This window comes from Podarcis raffonei, chromosome 6 (assembly GCF_027172205.1).
Source record: "Podarcis raffonei isolate rPodRaf1 chromosome 6, rPodRaf1.pri, whole genome shotgun sequence".
Classification (NCBI taxonomy): domain Eukaryota; kingdom Metazoa; phylum Chordata; class Lepidosauria; order Squamata; family Lacertidae; genus Podarcis; species Podarcis raffonei.
The window spans coordinates 93,442,410-93,456,499 of NC_070607.1; the positions used below are offsets into that span (position 1 = coordinate 93,442,410).

Below are 14,090 nucleotides of genomic sequence, written 5' to 3' on the forward strand. Positions count from 1 at the left end.
CTTTCTTTTTTCATTTCTTCTGTGCATTGCAGTTTTCTCATCCAGCTGAGAGTCGTCCCCTGAAACAGCCCTGTTCTCAGAAGCCGATGCCATGAATAGATAAGGTTTACCATAAGGTGCTTGAGTTAGGTGATCTTGACATCCTGTTTGTTTGGGGTCCAAGCGGAAGCGTGTCTTGTTTTTGCCAACAGCCGTTTTGCATTCGTCATTGTAGTTTTATCAAGTACCTTTCAGTGCTTTGGCAATGTTATTATCTCATGCGACAGCCCTGTGAGGCGGGGCCAGTATCATTGACCCATAGTGCAAATTTGGTGAAAGAGACATTTGTCTGATGCCCTGAGCTGCAGGGCCGGGGTGCCTAGAGGAGATGTTTGGTGAGGATACAACAATTTTTTCATGGGGTGGTGGTGGAATTCATAGGTATAAACTGAACACCTTAGCCACCAATGGAGCAATGGAAAAGTTCTTGATGCCACTTTGGTAACAGTTTATGGAATAAGGAGGGCATTAACACAAAAGCATGTGCTGTCTTTTTTTAAAAGAAAACTTCAGTCATTTATATCACTTTTAAGCAATACTTTATATACAATGGAAAAAGACATGCATATTCCTAATACAATGTTGAAAACAGCATTTTTCATAACAATCCAAACACTAAGTTAATACCATGTACATGAATTCAAGAAGGACCACCCTTTTTGTCTGTTGAAGTTTATTTAGCAATATGCTATAGAAGTAAGAAATGAGTTTTGTCCCCCCCCCCATTCTATACAGTGATTGAATCTTCTTGCATTTTTCATATTTATAGTAATTCTAGAACTTGCATCATTTACGCTATAATTGCTTTTCCTCATTTCAAGCTTCACATCGATGAATTAAAGAAAAGAATATGCTTCTTCTGTATTAAAATTAGCATGGCCTAAGAAGTGATCATCCCTATTTTATTTATTTCTTTGTAAATCTAAAACCAGTTTTATCAGCATGTGCTGTCTTTGATGCAGTTTCAGCCCTTGATGCCGCCCTGGGCAGGAAGTTATAACTTTAATAAATCAATAACTTTCAAAAGACAAGGGGAACATCCTGCAGGTGGTGCAAAATGACAAGAGTGGCTCGATTTTAATAAATGTCAACAGGGGGATTTGGAATTTCTTGGCAAAGGTTTGGTGGGGAGGGAGATGGAATCATAGAATTGTAGAGTTGGAAGGGACCCCGGGGTGACCCAATCCAACCCTCTGCAGTGCAGGAACTGCAGCTCAGGAACCCCTGGCAGATGGCCACCAAACCTATACTTGAAAACCTCCAAGGAAGGAGAGTCCGCCACCTTCCGAGGTGCTGGCAAGGCCTGGACAGAACCTTCAAATATGGAGGTGGCGATTGACTTCTGTGCTCTCCCCTCCATGCTGAGGTTGCTGGCAGGATGTTGAGGAAGGAGCAGAACACCAGGCAGGTCCCGTGTTTGACGCCCCCAGCCTGTGCTGCATTGTGTAAGTAAGAGAGTCTAGACTCAGCTTTGGAGTTTCTGTGTCGCGGTGGCTCTGGCTGCTTTAAGATGGTTTGCATGAAAGGGATAGGCAGTGACAAGAAGGCTAGCATTGAAACTGGAGGAAAGCAGTTTGTTTCTCTCTCCCGGTCCCATGTGCAAATGCAGTAGAGCTGGGAAATGCTCCACAGTCAGCTGTTCATACCAGGGCCATAGCTCAGTGGCAGGACAGGTCCCTGTCTCTTAAAATCTCAAATAGAGTGCCTAGTCACATACCTCCACATGTGGTGGGAGTGTCCCAAAATCCAACTATTCTGGACAACAGTCATATGAGAAATATTTAAAATAGCCAAGCAAGTATTAGAAATCACCCCAGAAATTGCCCTGCTAAACATCTTCCAAGACAACAATGCCCACTTACACCACAAAGAACTCATAACCCACCTACTTTCAGCAGCCAGAAACATCATAACCAGACACTGGAGAGACCTGTCAGGAGTAAGCATGGACCAATGCTACCAAATAGTATGGGAAAGAGCCCTACTAGAAAAATTAACCAATAAACTGAAACTGACACGGGGACAAACAGAAGAAGATGCCTTCACCCCAGTATGGCTCCCCTTTATCACATACAAAGCCCAACAACACAATGACAAAAATCCACCGACAGCATACAAATCAATATGGCTAACCTGATCCAAAACACCCACCCACCCCACTCACACACGGAAACAAAGACCACCACAGTCAACCACAAATGAACAGCCACACCCTAGGCCAACCCCAACCTCTCTCACCACCAAAGGAACACAAGTGAACAGCAGAGAACTCGCATAAGCAACACTGACACAAAACCCCACATATATTAAGTAAAATAGAAACATCACCCCCCAACCACACTCATCTTTCCCCCTATTCTTCCTAATGTCTCAACAAATGAAATCAATTTGTAGAAAGAAAGAAAAAAGGTGTTACGTGGGGGGGGGGGATACGAGAGAGACATTGCACATACCTTTGTAAATTAAAAAAATCTTTAATAAAAATACATTGGGGGGGGAATAGAGTGCCTAGTGTATCCAGCTCATAAGGTATTGGCTAGCAGGTGCCCCAAGTGAAATGTGGGGGAGATTTTGGTCAGGGTATCAAAGAATCATAGAGTTGGAAGGGAACCCGAGGGTTATCTAGTCCAGCCCCCTGCAATGCCGGAACCACAGCTGAGGAATCCCTGGCAGATGGCCATCCCACCTCTGCTTAAAAACTTCTGGTGAAGGCGAGTCCACTGCCTTCAGAGGTAGGTCAGACTGAGCTAGAGGGACCAAGACAATGAAAGGTCTAGAAACCAAGCCTTATGAGGAACAGTTGAGGGAGCTGAGAGGAGATAGGATTGTCGTCTTCAGATATCTCAAGGCCTATCCCATGGAGGATGATGGAGCAAGCTGGTTTTCTCCTGCTCCAGAGGCTAGGACTCAAACCAATGGCTTCAAGTTACAAGAAAGGAGATTCCAATTAAACGACAGGAAGAGCTTTCTGACAGTGGAACAATCTCCCTCGGGACGTGGTGGACCTTGGAGGTTTTTTAAACAGAGGTTGGTGGCCGTGTGCCATGGATGCTTTAGCTGAGATTCATGTGTTGCAGGGGGTTGGACTAGATGACCCTCGGGGTCCCTTCCAACTCTTCAATTCTATGATTTTATGACCATTTAGGGCTAGGGCGAGGAATCTGTGACCTTCCAGAGGTTGCTGGATTCCATCTCCTGTCATCCCTACCCATAATGGCCATTCTGGCTGCAGCTGATTAGAGACGGAGTCCAGCCACGTCTTGAGTGCTGCACGGTCCCCATTCCCAGCGCTACATTCAGGTTGGAGAACCTCTGGCCCTTCAGGTTCTGCTGGACTCTAGCTCCCACCATCCCCAGCCAGCATGGCCAATAGTCAGAGTTTATGGGAGTTGTAGCCCAGGTACATCTGGAGGACCACAGATCCCCACCCCCGATTCAGGGCTTTTCTGTACGTAGCTTGACTTGCCAGGGCGTACACACTTCATAGGAAGCTTCATTGCAGGGGTTGGACTAGATGATCTTTGGAGGTCCTTTCCAACTCCACAATTATAGTGGTACCTCAGGTTAAGTACTTAATTGGTTTCGGAGGTCCGTTCTTAACCTGAAACTGTTCTTAACCTGAAGCACCACTTTAGCTAATGGGGCCTCCTGCTGCCACTGCACCGCCGGAGCACGATTTCTGTTTTCATCCTGAAGCAAAGTTCTTAACCTGAAGCACTATTTCTGGGTTAGTGGAGTCTTTAACCTGAAGCGTATGTAACCTGAAGTGTATGTAACCCAAGGTACCACTGTATATGATTCTGCTAAATCGGACAAGTGGTTCACAAACCCATGTTTCCAGACAAACCTGTTTCTTTCCCACATTGCATTTTTGGACCCGTGTTCAAAAACGTTAGGCATATTTATAAAATATATCATGCTTGAAATGCTCAGCAACCGTGGAGCCTCCATCTGTCAGTATCGCAAGAGACAGGGAGGGAGCTAAAGGGACCACCATTGACCCCAGCCTCTTTGGTGGCCAACTGATTCGTCTTGTCTTGTGTGGTGTGCAGCTGCAGCAAGCCACTTGGAATTTTTCGTTCTTTGTCTTTTTTTTAATTGGCCGTCGCGGGGGCTGGCTTGCCCCGCTGCTGACACGGTTCCTAGTCCCACGCAGATTCTGCTCTGGCCTGCACAATCCAGCGATTGCGCCACTCTCTGTGGCGCAAGGTCATGCGGCGAAGTTGCAGCAGAGGGCGTCGGATGTGCAAACGGCCCATGGAGCTGCTCGGGTTGCGCGATCGGTGCTTAGGCCCACAGATTTGTGCTCCTGGGAAGGAGGCAGCTGAAATGGCTAGCGAAACATCCCATCCCAAGTAGTTTTTTGCAATGAATAAAGGTAAAGGTACCCCTGCCTGTACGGGCCAGTCGTGTCCGACTCTAGGGTTGTGCGCCCATCTCACTTAAGAGGCCGGGGGCCAGCGCTGTCCGCAGACACTTCCGGGTCACGTGTCCAGCGTGACAAAGCTGCATCTGGCGAGCCAGCGCAGCACACGGAAACGCCGTTTACCTTCCCGCCAGTAAGCGGTCCCTGTTTATCTACTTGCACCCGGGGGTGCTTTTGAACTGCTAGGTTGGCAGGCGCTGGGACCAAGCAACGGGAGCGCACCCCGCCGCGGGGATTCGAACCGCCGACCTTTCGATCGGCAAGTCGTAGGCACTGAGGCTTTTACCCACAGCGCCACCCTCGTCCTTTGCAATGAATAGTGAGAGCTAAATACTCTCTCTCTCTCTCTCTCTCTCTCTCTCTCTCTCTCTCTCTTCCCTTACCCTTTAATGAGAGGATCTGTATGGAAGACCATCATTGCAAGTGCCCCATTTATGTGTGCATTGCCCCATTAAGACAGGAGTGGGAAACTCTCAGGTTTGTAGGAACCTGATTCTGTTACGTAGGCTTTGTGACTTCTCCAAATACCTTCTTGATTATTATTCCAGTTCTGTGTTGGTCTGAATCAGCAAAGAACATGACAGCACTGCTGCTCTTGCTGGGTGCTTAACACCTCTAGAACTTCATACACCCATTTCTTCATTTTTTAACAAACATATTTACACCACCCTAACCTGCCTTCCATTGTTGGTGTGGCATACCGTAAACTCTATTGGAGTGGCTTCTGTTAAAATGCTTCATATCTGAGGCTTTAAGAAACATCTTTCTGTGATGACTTCCACACCTGTAGGTCATTGATGATGAAGAATGTTTGCAGGGGAAAGAGTCCCCTTCCATTGCTGTAAGGCTGTCACACTTTTCAGGTTGTACCAGTGTTGCGCATGAAGGGCCTGTGAGCATTTACCTATTTCTATTAGTGTATGGAAGTGAGAGCTGGACCATAAAGAAGGCTGATCACCAAAGAATTGATGCTTTTGAATTATGGTGTTAGAGGAGACTCTTGAGAGTCCCATGGCCTGCAAGAAGACTAAACCTCTCCATTCTGAAGGAAATCAGCCCTGAGTGCTCACTGGAAGGACAGATCCTGAAGCTGAGGCTCCAATACTTTGGCCACCTCATGAGAAGAGAAGACTCCCTGGAAAAGACCCTGATGCTGGGAAAGATGGAGGGCACAAGGAGAAGGGGACAACAGAGGACGAGATGGTTGGACAGTGTTCTTGAAGCTACCAGCATAAGTTTGACCAAATTGCAGGAGGCAGTGGAAGACAGGAGTGCCTGGCGTGCTCTGGTCCAGGGGTCACGAAGTGTTGGACACGACTAAACAACTAAACAACAACATTAGTGCAATGTGCTTTATCATGGGTCTGCCATCAGGTTTTGATCTTCCCCACTTATGGAGCAGAGGACTGGGATGTGGCTTTATTTCTTTTTGCGCATAGGCAGGCGTGGGAAACTTGTGTACTGAGTTGGCCAACAGCCTTGGCCAACCGCAGTTGCCTTGCCGGGTTCCTGCCTCCTCCTTTCCGCTGCCACTTGGCCAAGGCTGGGCAGAGGCAAGTCGCAGGTTTGATCTCTCCAGGCAAAGCTAGCAAGGACCCTTGTCTGATACCCTGGAGAGCCTCTTCCACTTGGTTTACATCATGCAGAGCTAGGTGGGCCAATGGTCTGTCTCCGTGTAAGGTAACTTGCTACATTCCTAAGTTCATCTGCAGAGAATCAGCCACTGAAATGTCCCGCCTCCCTTTCTTCCAGGAAAGACATGGAGTGTGCCAAGCCAGTCATGGCGCCCTCCTTCCAACCTAAAATGTGGGGTGGGGGACCACCACACTCACATGTCCACACTTCTGTAGGACTAAGACTTGGAGGCAAGCTCATCAAGTTCGCCAGAGGATAGAAGAACACTGTCCATGGTGAATATGGTCAGCCAGGGATCATGAAGGCACCTGTGGCCTTCCAGATGTGGTTAGATTAGAACTCCTGTCCGCCGCAACCAGCTTGGCCAAAAGTCAGTTTGGTGTTGGAGTCCAACAACATCTGGAGGTGCCACAGGTTCCATGCCTCTGTGACGAAATACAGGTGCCTTCTCTGGTAAAAAGGTAAAGGGACCCCTGACCATTAGGGTCCAGTCGTGACCGACTCTGGGGTTGCGGCGCTCATCTCGCTTTATTGGCCGAGGGAGCCGGTGTACAGCTTCTCGGTCATGTGGCCAGCATGACTAAGCTGCTTCTGGCGAACCAGAGCAGCGCACGGAAATGCTGTTTACCTTCCCGCCAGAGCGGTACCTATTTATCTACTTGCACTTTTGTGCTGTTTACCTTCCCGCCAGAGCGGTACCTATTTATCTACTTGCACTTTTGTGCTTTCAAACTGCTACGTTGGCAGGAGCAGGGACCGAGCAACGGGAGCTCACCCCGTCGCGGGGATTCGAACCGCCGACCTTCTGATTGGCAAGTCCTAGGCTCTGTGGTTTAACCCACAGCGCCACCCACATCCCTATGCCTTCTTTGGTACATCGTACCAATCATAGGTTTAAATTTAAAAGAGAGCTTCTGTGGACAAGTCTGTAGACACCTGAAAGATTAAGCCATGTGTTCCCAGGAGCAGAGGCTGTTTGTTGGGGTGGGGTGTTGAGTGTGGATATAGTCCAATTGATGGACCTTTAGGGAACCAATATTTGTGATACGACACATAAGCAGAATGTAATAATAATACTGTGTTGTGTACATTCTTTCCCACCAGTTCAGCTAAGGAGACCTACATTCATGAGCAGATATAGTAGGCGTGTGTCATTTACGGATTAGGAAGTAGATTGGGAATTGGAAGCATATCCAAGTGAGGATGTAGTTTAGCAGTGTGACTTTGAATAGCATGTTCATTCCAGTGAGCATCCGAATCCATGTTATTGCACACTAGACAACATGTTAGCACCTTTTCTTTTTCTCTCTTCTCTTCTCTTCTTTACATGTGATGAGCAGGATCATCAGTCTCTTTGCTTCAGTGGTTCATTGTGTGTGTGTGTGTGTGTGTGTGTGTGTGTGTGTGTGTTGTGGTTTTAAAATTAAAAAACCCCAGGCATTAGAGATAAGTTGAGATACTAAAAAACGATAATATGCTACTTCCTTTTCTGGTATGCAAGGTTCAACTCAGCAAAGAAACTGCATTGTGATGACACTGATGGGGTGTTGCCTTTCTCTTCCGACAGGTGCCATCCCATAAACCGCAGGGGCCCTAGGAAGGGCAAGTGTCAGCGGGACGTGTGGCCAGCCCTTGGCCAGAAAAAACAGCCACGGTGGGCCAGAACGGCAGAGCAGAACTGCCCATGCCGGCGGTTTATGAAGTGGGGAAGCAGGTGAGTTGCTGGTTTTGTCTTACAGGAAGGTCAGGCTTGGGGTTAATCTGACAACCTTGGAAAGGGCTGCCCTTCTAGAGGTTTGTTTCACCCCATCGAAAGGGGGTGAAAACTAGTCAAGAGTGAGACATCGCTTCCTGAATTGGTCACACGGTCTTGGGTGACATCAGAACACAGGCAAATCTGATTGGCTACGTAGCACCTTGACGTCATAACTTTATTTGAGTGGGAGCGTTCATGCCACTGACTCGGTTTTGGGGGAAATGTTTAGCATGTTGCCACGTGACGTCATTATTCAGCTAGTACTCCAGAATAGTATAACCAGGGGGAGCTTTTTCTTCTGCCATTAAAAAAAATCTGACTTTTGTGAAAGAACAGGAATGGATGCTCAGTATTTTTTATGGCATGTGTACAAGTATTGTCCCACTTCCTGTGTAGAGTGGGGGTTGGGGTTGGTGGATGTGGTTTGGAAGGCATGTGTTTCCTACCACTTTCCCTCTGAGCTGCGAGTTTGTGGCTCAATTCAGAGGAGAGATGCTGTAGATCAAGCTTCGGGTCCTGAGTCAGAGTGCTGCCCGTGACAGCAAACATTAGCAGCAGGCAACATTTCATCACAATAGCCAGGTTCGTCGTAGCTCAGGCAAACACATAGTTCCTCTTCTAATCTCCTGTGCTCCCACAAGATTAGAATTCCGGAATACTCGGCACTGAATAAAATTTTGAAAAGCCGCAGAAGGGCTGTCGCCACGTGCATGTTAAAAACTCTTGGCTTCTGCTGACTGAAGGAACACAAAGGTACCTAAGGGATGTGATGTGACTACAGCCACAGATGTATTTATTTTCTCCAATTTGGGCACAACCCGTCATTACCGTAGAAAGGAAAACCCTTTGCCCTCTAATAGCAGTAACATGTGCTCAAATGTGCAGGCAGTCAGCTACAAATTCACCCTCAAAAACATTGGATCAAACAGCGGTTGTGCCACCACGAATGCTAAGTTTAGAAAGCCCCAGAGGTGGAATATAAGTGCTATCATACGTACCCTTCTGTTCAGCTCTGGTGAAGTTTCGCCAGGAATTTGTTACCACCTAGATTTACAGGAGTCAGACCAATGATTCATCTAGACTCATACTGCCTATGACAATCAGGCCCTAAGAATACATTTAAAGCAGTATTTAAACTTTAAGCCACTTTAAACAGTTGTGGCTTCCCACAAAGCACTTTAAACATTTGGTGTGAATATCACCTAAGTGCAGGACAATTTCTGCTTGCGCAGTTGCACTTCCCCTCCTTATCCTACCCCCATGTTTACCCCACAAATCCCCCCTCCCCAAAACAAAATCAGTTCTGGGGGCTCCCACAACCCTTCCCAGTAGATTAGGGAGTCCGTTCCACCTTTGAATGGCTCTTACTGCCAGAAGGTTCTTCTCGATGTTGAGTCGGAATCTTGTAACTTGAATCTGTCGGTTCAAGCCCTACTCTCAGGAGCAGGAGAAAACAGGCTTGTTCCATGTGACGTCTCACGCTCCTCCTTCTGCTTCCTTCCCTAGTACCCAGAGCCAGAGTACGCGGGGAGACCCCTTCCAATGTCCCAGCATGAGACCTCTCCGACAGTACTGCGACGCGCCAGCAACCACCGACGCAACAACCCCTGCTGCTTCTGCTGGTGCTGCTGCTGCAGCTGCTCGTGGTACGTGGAACGAACTGCGGCGGGTTGGGGGGTTGGACGCTGCCTACCTGTACCTGTGTCATAGGGCCTGGGCTGGTGGAGGCTGGTGCCCACTGCGGTTAAAGGTAAAGGGACCCCTGACCATTAGGTCCAGACGTGGGCGACTCTGGGGTTGCGGCACTCATCTCGCTTTATTGGCCGAGGGAGCCGGCGCACAGCTTCCGGGTCATGTGGCCAGCATGACTAAGCCGCTTCTGGCGAACCAGAGCAGCGCACGGAAACACCGTTTACCTTCCCGCCGGAGAGGTACCTATTTATCTACTTGCACTTTGATGTGTTTTCGAACTGCTAGGTTGGCAGGAGCAGGGACCGAGCAATGGGAGCTCACCCTGTCACAGGGATTCGAACCACCAACCTTCTGATCGGCAAGTCCTAGGCTCTGTTGTTTAACCCACAGCGCCACCCGCGTCCCACCCACTGCAGTTAGCAGGAGTCTAATCATAGGTAGTGACCGAACCAATGATGGGCAGGGTCAGCTAATTTTGGTTTGAAACTATGGAAGAGGAAGCCGATAGGTTATTATGCCATTACGCCTTTTTTCATTAAGGGAAAAGGCGGGTAAGATCGATAACAGTTTATGAAATAATTCATGGCACAGAGAAGGTGGGTAGAGAAGTCCTTTTCTCCCTCATAACACTATTCATTTATTTGACTTATTAGTCACTTGCCACCCAACAGATCTTACACTGAAGAACTTACACATAAATACATTCTAAAACACAACAGGGGAAAAAATAAACATTTAACATCCCATACAGCATATTTTTAAAAGCTTCTTCAAAGACGGCTTTTAACTGAACCCATCCTATTTTGTCAAGTCATGCAGTGACTTTCTGTTCCAGCAATGACGCCCCACTGCTTTTAACAACCAAAACACGCAGCAAAAAAGCAAATAATATTTTTTGCAGCCTTCAGAATGCATTCTTATATTGTTGGAAATTATATTTTTCAAACGTCTTGCCTAGCAAACCTGCTTAGATACTTAGAACCGTGTCAATGCAGTCTAATGCAGAGTACTCTCGAAAAGCAAAATACGAAAGGTTAACTCCTCTAGAATGCTAGAACTCGGGGAGATCCAGTGAAGGTGAACGTTGAAAGGTTCAGGAGAGAGGAAAGAAAGTTCTTCATCACAGTTACACTGTGGAACTCCCTGCCACTGCAGAAGGTGGTGATGGCCACCAAGCTGGATGGCTTTAGAAGAGGATTAGACAAATTCGTAGAGGGGAGGGATATTGATCACTGTGGTGGTGGCTCTGTTCTGCCTCCATGGTCTGACGCAGGAATGCTTTTGATAAGCAGCTGCTAGAAACCACAGGAGGGGTTCAAATCTCGTGTTCAAATCCTACTTAGGGGTTCCTCACAGGCATCTGACTGGCCACTGTGGGAACAGGTTGCTGGTCTAAATGGGCCACTGGTCTCTTCTTACAGGCAAGTTTTGGAGGTTCCCTCTCCTTCTGCTGCCTGATGTTCAGCTGCCGCGTTTCGGAGGAGCCATGTGCTTAAGCTTTGTTTATAGCTGGTGGCTAATTGGAGGAGTATTTAACAAAGCAAGTGTAAACACCATCTTGAGCAGATGGTCTGGTATTTGTGCCTCACAGAGTGCGGAGGCCCTCGGAAGCTTCGGGTGTTCAGTTTTGTTTGGGTTCGGATACGTGTTTGTGTTTCGGATTTAGGATATACTGCACAGCTGAATTTTCCCACAATCTGTTCTAGGAAATGCTGCTATTTCCCTAGTCTGCCACTGAGCCCTGTCTCCCGTTTGCGTTGCGCTTGTCGTTCTTGGATTCACATGCGATACAAGGGCCTCATTCCCTTCCGTGCAGTCTTCTGGGGGCCACACACCAATAATGGGCAGGGCCAGAAGCAAAAGGGGGGGGGGTGAGCAAAGCGACGAATGTGAAATTTACCTTTCTGTAGCTGGCTACTTCCTACAGACATTTGCACACTTCTGTCCCCTGTTCCAGGCGAGCAAGAGGTGTTGTCAGAGTTCAGGGGCACATTCCAGCCAGGTGAAAACACCCGAGGAAGGGGGCAAAGCAGGGCTGGTGAAGTGTGTGCCCTGGGGAGAGGAGTGTGGCTTGCAGAAAAGCCCAAGGGCCCAGTAGAAAAGCCTGGAGCATAGGCGTAGCCGGGGGGCTGCGGCCCTCCGTAGATCAAGTAAATTAATAAAAATACCAATCAAGTCACAGATGGCTCAGTTCTGTGTGTTCCCCCCCCCCAAGGTCCTGCACCCACTCAGCAAAAATCCTGGCTATACCCTTGGCCTGGAAGACTGTATTTGGCCCCCATGCAGTGTAATGCAGCAGGAGGGTGGGCTATAAATAAAAAATTATTATTATTATTATTATTATTATTATTATTATTATTATTATTATTCTAGGCTGCATCAACAGAAGTTTATTTTTTTAAATAATATTTTATTCAGTTTAACAATAGAAAAATAAGACAATAAGAACACAAAAAATATAAAACACAACAATACAAACTTTCACAATACATAAAATACAAACGTTTAACAAGAGAAAAAAAAAGAACAATCAACACACAAACAGTAAAATAAGAAAAACACAAATCACTCTTTTCTAATTATTCATCTTCAATTAACTTATTTTCCTGACTTCCTCACGCCTCCCTTTTTTATATCCCTTTTTAATAATTAGTTCAGCAAATTCGTATCCTACTACTTTATCCTTATATATTTTACCTCCCAAATTTCAAATTTTTATCTCTTATTACTAGAACCCCTTCATTTTATTTCAATGTCATCAGCATTCATACATTTTCATACATTTTACAATACTTCTGTAAATAAATTTTAAATTTCCTCCAATCTTCTTCCACCAACTCTTCTCCCTGGTCTCGGATTCTGCCAGTCATCTCAGCCATTTCCATATAGTCGATTACTTGCATCTGCCATTCTTCCAAAGTGGGTAATTCTTGTGTCTTCCAATACTTTGCAATGAGTACAGACGTTTAGTGTCCAGATCAAGGGAAGTAATTGTTGTTGTTGTTCTTTAGTCGTTTAGTCGTGTCCGACTCTTCGTGACCCCCTGGGCCAGAGCACGCCAGGCACTCCTGTCTTCCACTGCCTCCCGCAGTTTGGTCAAACTCATGCTGGTAGCTTCGAGAACACTGTCCAACCATCTCGTCCTCTGTTGTCCCCTTCTCCTTGTGCCCTCCATCTTTCCCAACATCAGGGTCTTTTGAGGACGAGGTGGCTGGACAGTGTTCTCAGAGCTACCAGCATGAGTTTGACCAAACTGTGGGAGGCCGTGGAAGACAGGAGGGCCTGGCGTGCTCTGGTCCAGGGGGTCACGAAGAGTCGGACACGACTAAACAACAACAACAACACAGAGAAGACCCTGTCTCCAGCCACCACTCACCACACTCCCATTTTGAGTGGGATGCAGAGAAAGACCTGTTCACCACATCTTAGGCTAGGAACAGAGAACACTTCCTTACACAGAGTTAGACTGTTGGTCCACATAACTCAGAGTTTCCTGCACAGATTGGCAGCCACTCTCCACGGTTTCAGACTGGGAACATTCCAAGCCCTAACTGGAAATACTGGAAATGGAACTTGGGACCTTCTCAGCCATTGCTGCAACAAAGCCCTTCGCCTCCAGGCTAAATTATTATTATTTTGATTGATAGATTGAGTTTATATACTGCCCTATACCCGGAGGTCTCAGGGCAGTTCACATAAAAAATAACAACATACGGTATATAATCAGAATAAAAACAACTCAATAGACGCACACACCCCAGAAAAGAGCCACATTTTAAAAGGGTATAGGATGTAAAACAGATCAACCAAAGGCCTGGTTAAAAAGGAACTTTTTTTGCCTGGTGCCTAAAGGTGTATAATGAAGGTGCCCAGCAAATTTCCCTGGGGAGAGTATTCCACAGATGGGGAGCCACTGCAGAGAAGGCCCTGTTCACGTGTTGCCACTTTCCTGACCTATCGAGGAGGGGGCACACGAAGGAGGGCCTCAGAAGATGATCTCAGGGTCCTGAGGATCTGCCACTCTGTCTGCCTTTCCCCCAAGTCCCAGCAAGATAAGCCTGCGGTCGCATTTGGACTCAGGGTGGCTTCCTTTGACAGTGGCATATCTTTGTGTTAATTCTTTTCCTGTATAGTTGATGCTCTCAGACCCCGGGCAGAAGGGGGGGGTGAGAAAAAGATGAAATTTGCACACCGGAACTGCTGTTCCTGTGGGGCTTCGAGTGAAAGTTCTTTTTCTTTAAAAAAAGGAAGTTGAAGCAACTACAGTTGCTTGCCTCGGGCACAGAGGAGGCTGCCAACATTGATCTTTTATGTTTGAATCAAGGGTGCAAACTTTAATAGGCAAATGTCTAGAGTGTGATTTTTTTATATATAAAAAAAGACTGACTAGAAAGATGCTCAGATTAATCAAGCAGCAGATGTTTTTGTGTGTGCTATGGGGAATGTAAGTTGAGCTGCTAATGTGCATTAAAGGTAAAGGGACCCCTGACCGTTAGGTCCAGTCGTGACCTACTCTGGGGTTGCGGCGCTCATCTCGCTTTA

At 47.0% G+C, this 14,090-nt stretch overlaps 1 protein-coding gene across 4 annotated transcripts in view; it reads left to right on the plus strand.

The window, feature by feature from the left end:
• Positions 1 to 14,090, plus strand: part of RGS19 (regulator of G protein signaling 19) — a 57,635-nt gene that overhangs the window by 33,468 nt on the left and 10,077 nt on the right. For all 4 annotated transcript variants that reach the window (XM_053394518.1, XM_053394522.1, XM_053394519.1 and 1 more), the window contains exons 2-3: positions 7,668 to 7,814; positions 9,363 to 9,502. In XM_053394518.1, the coding sequence (XP_053250493.1) occupies positions 7,785 to 7,814; positions 9,363 to 9,502 (170 nt within the window). In that variant the 5' untranslated portion in view covers positions 7,668 to 7,784. The remainder of the gene's footprint in view (positions 1 to 7,667; positions 7,815 to 9,362; positions 9,503 to 14,090) is intronic.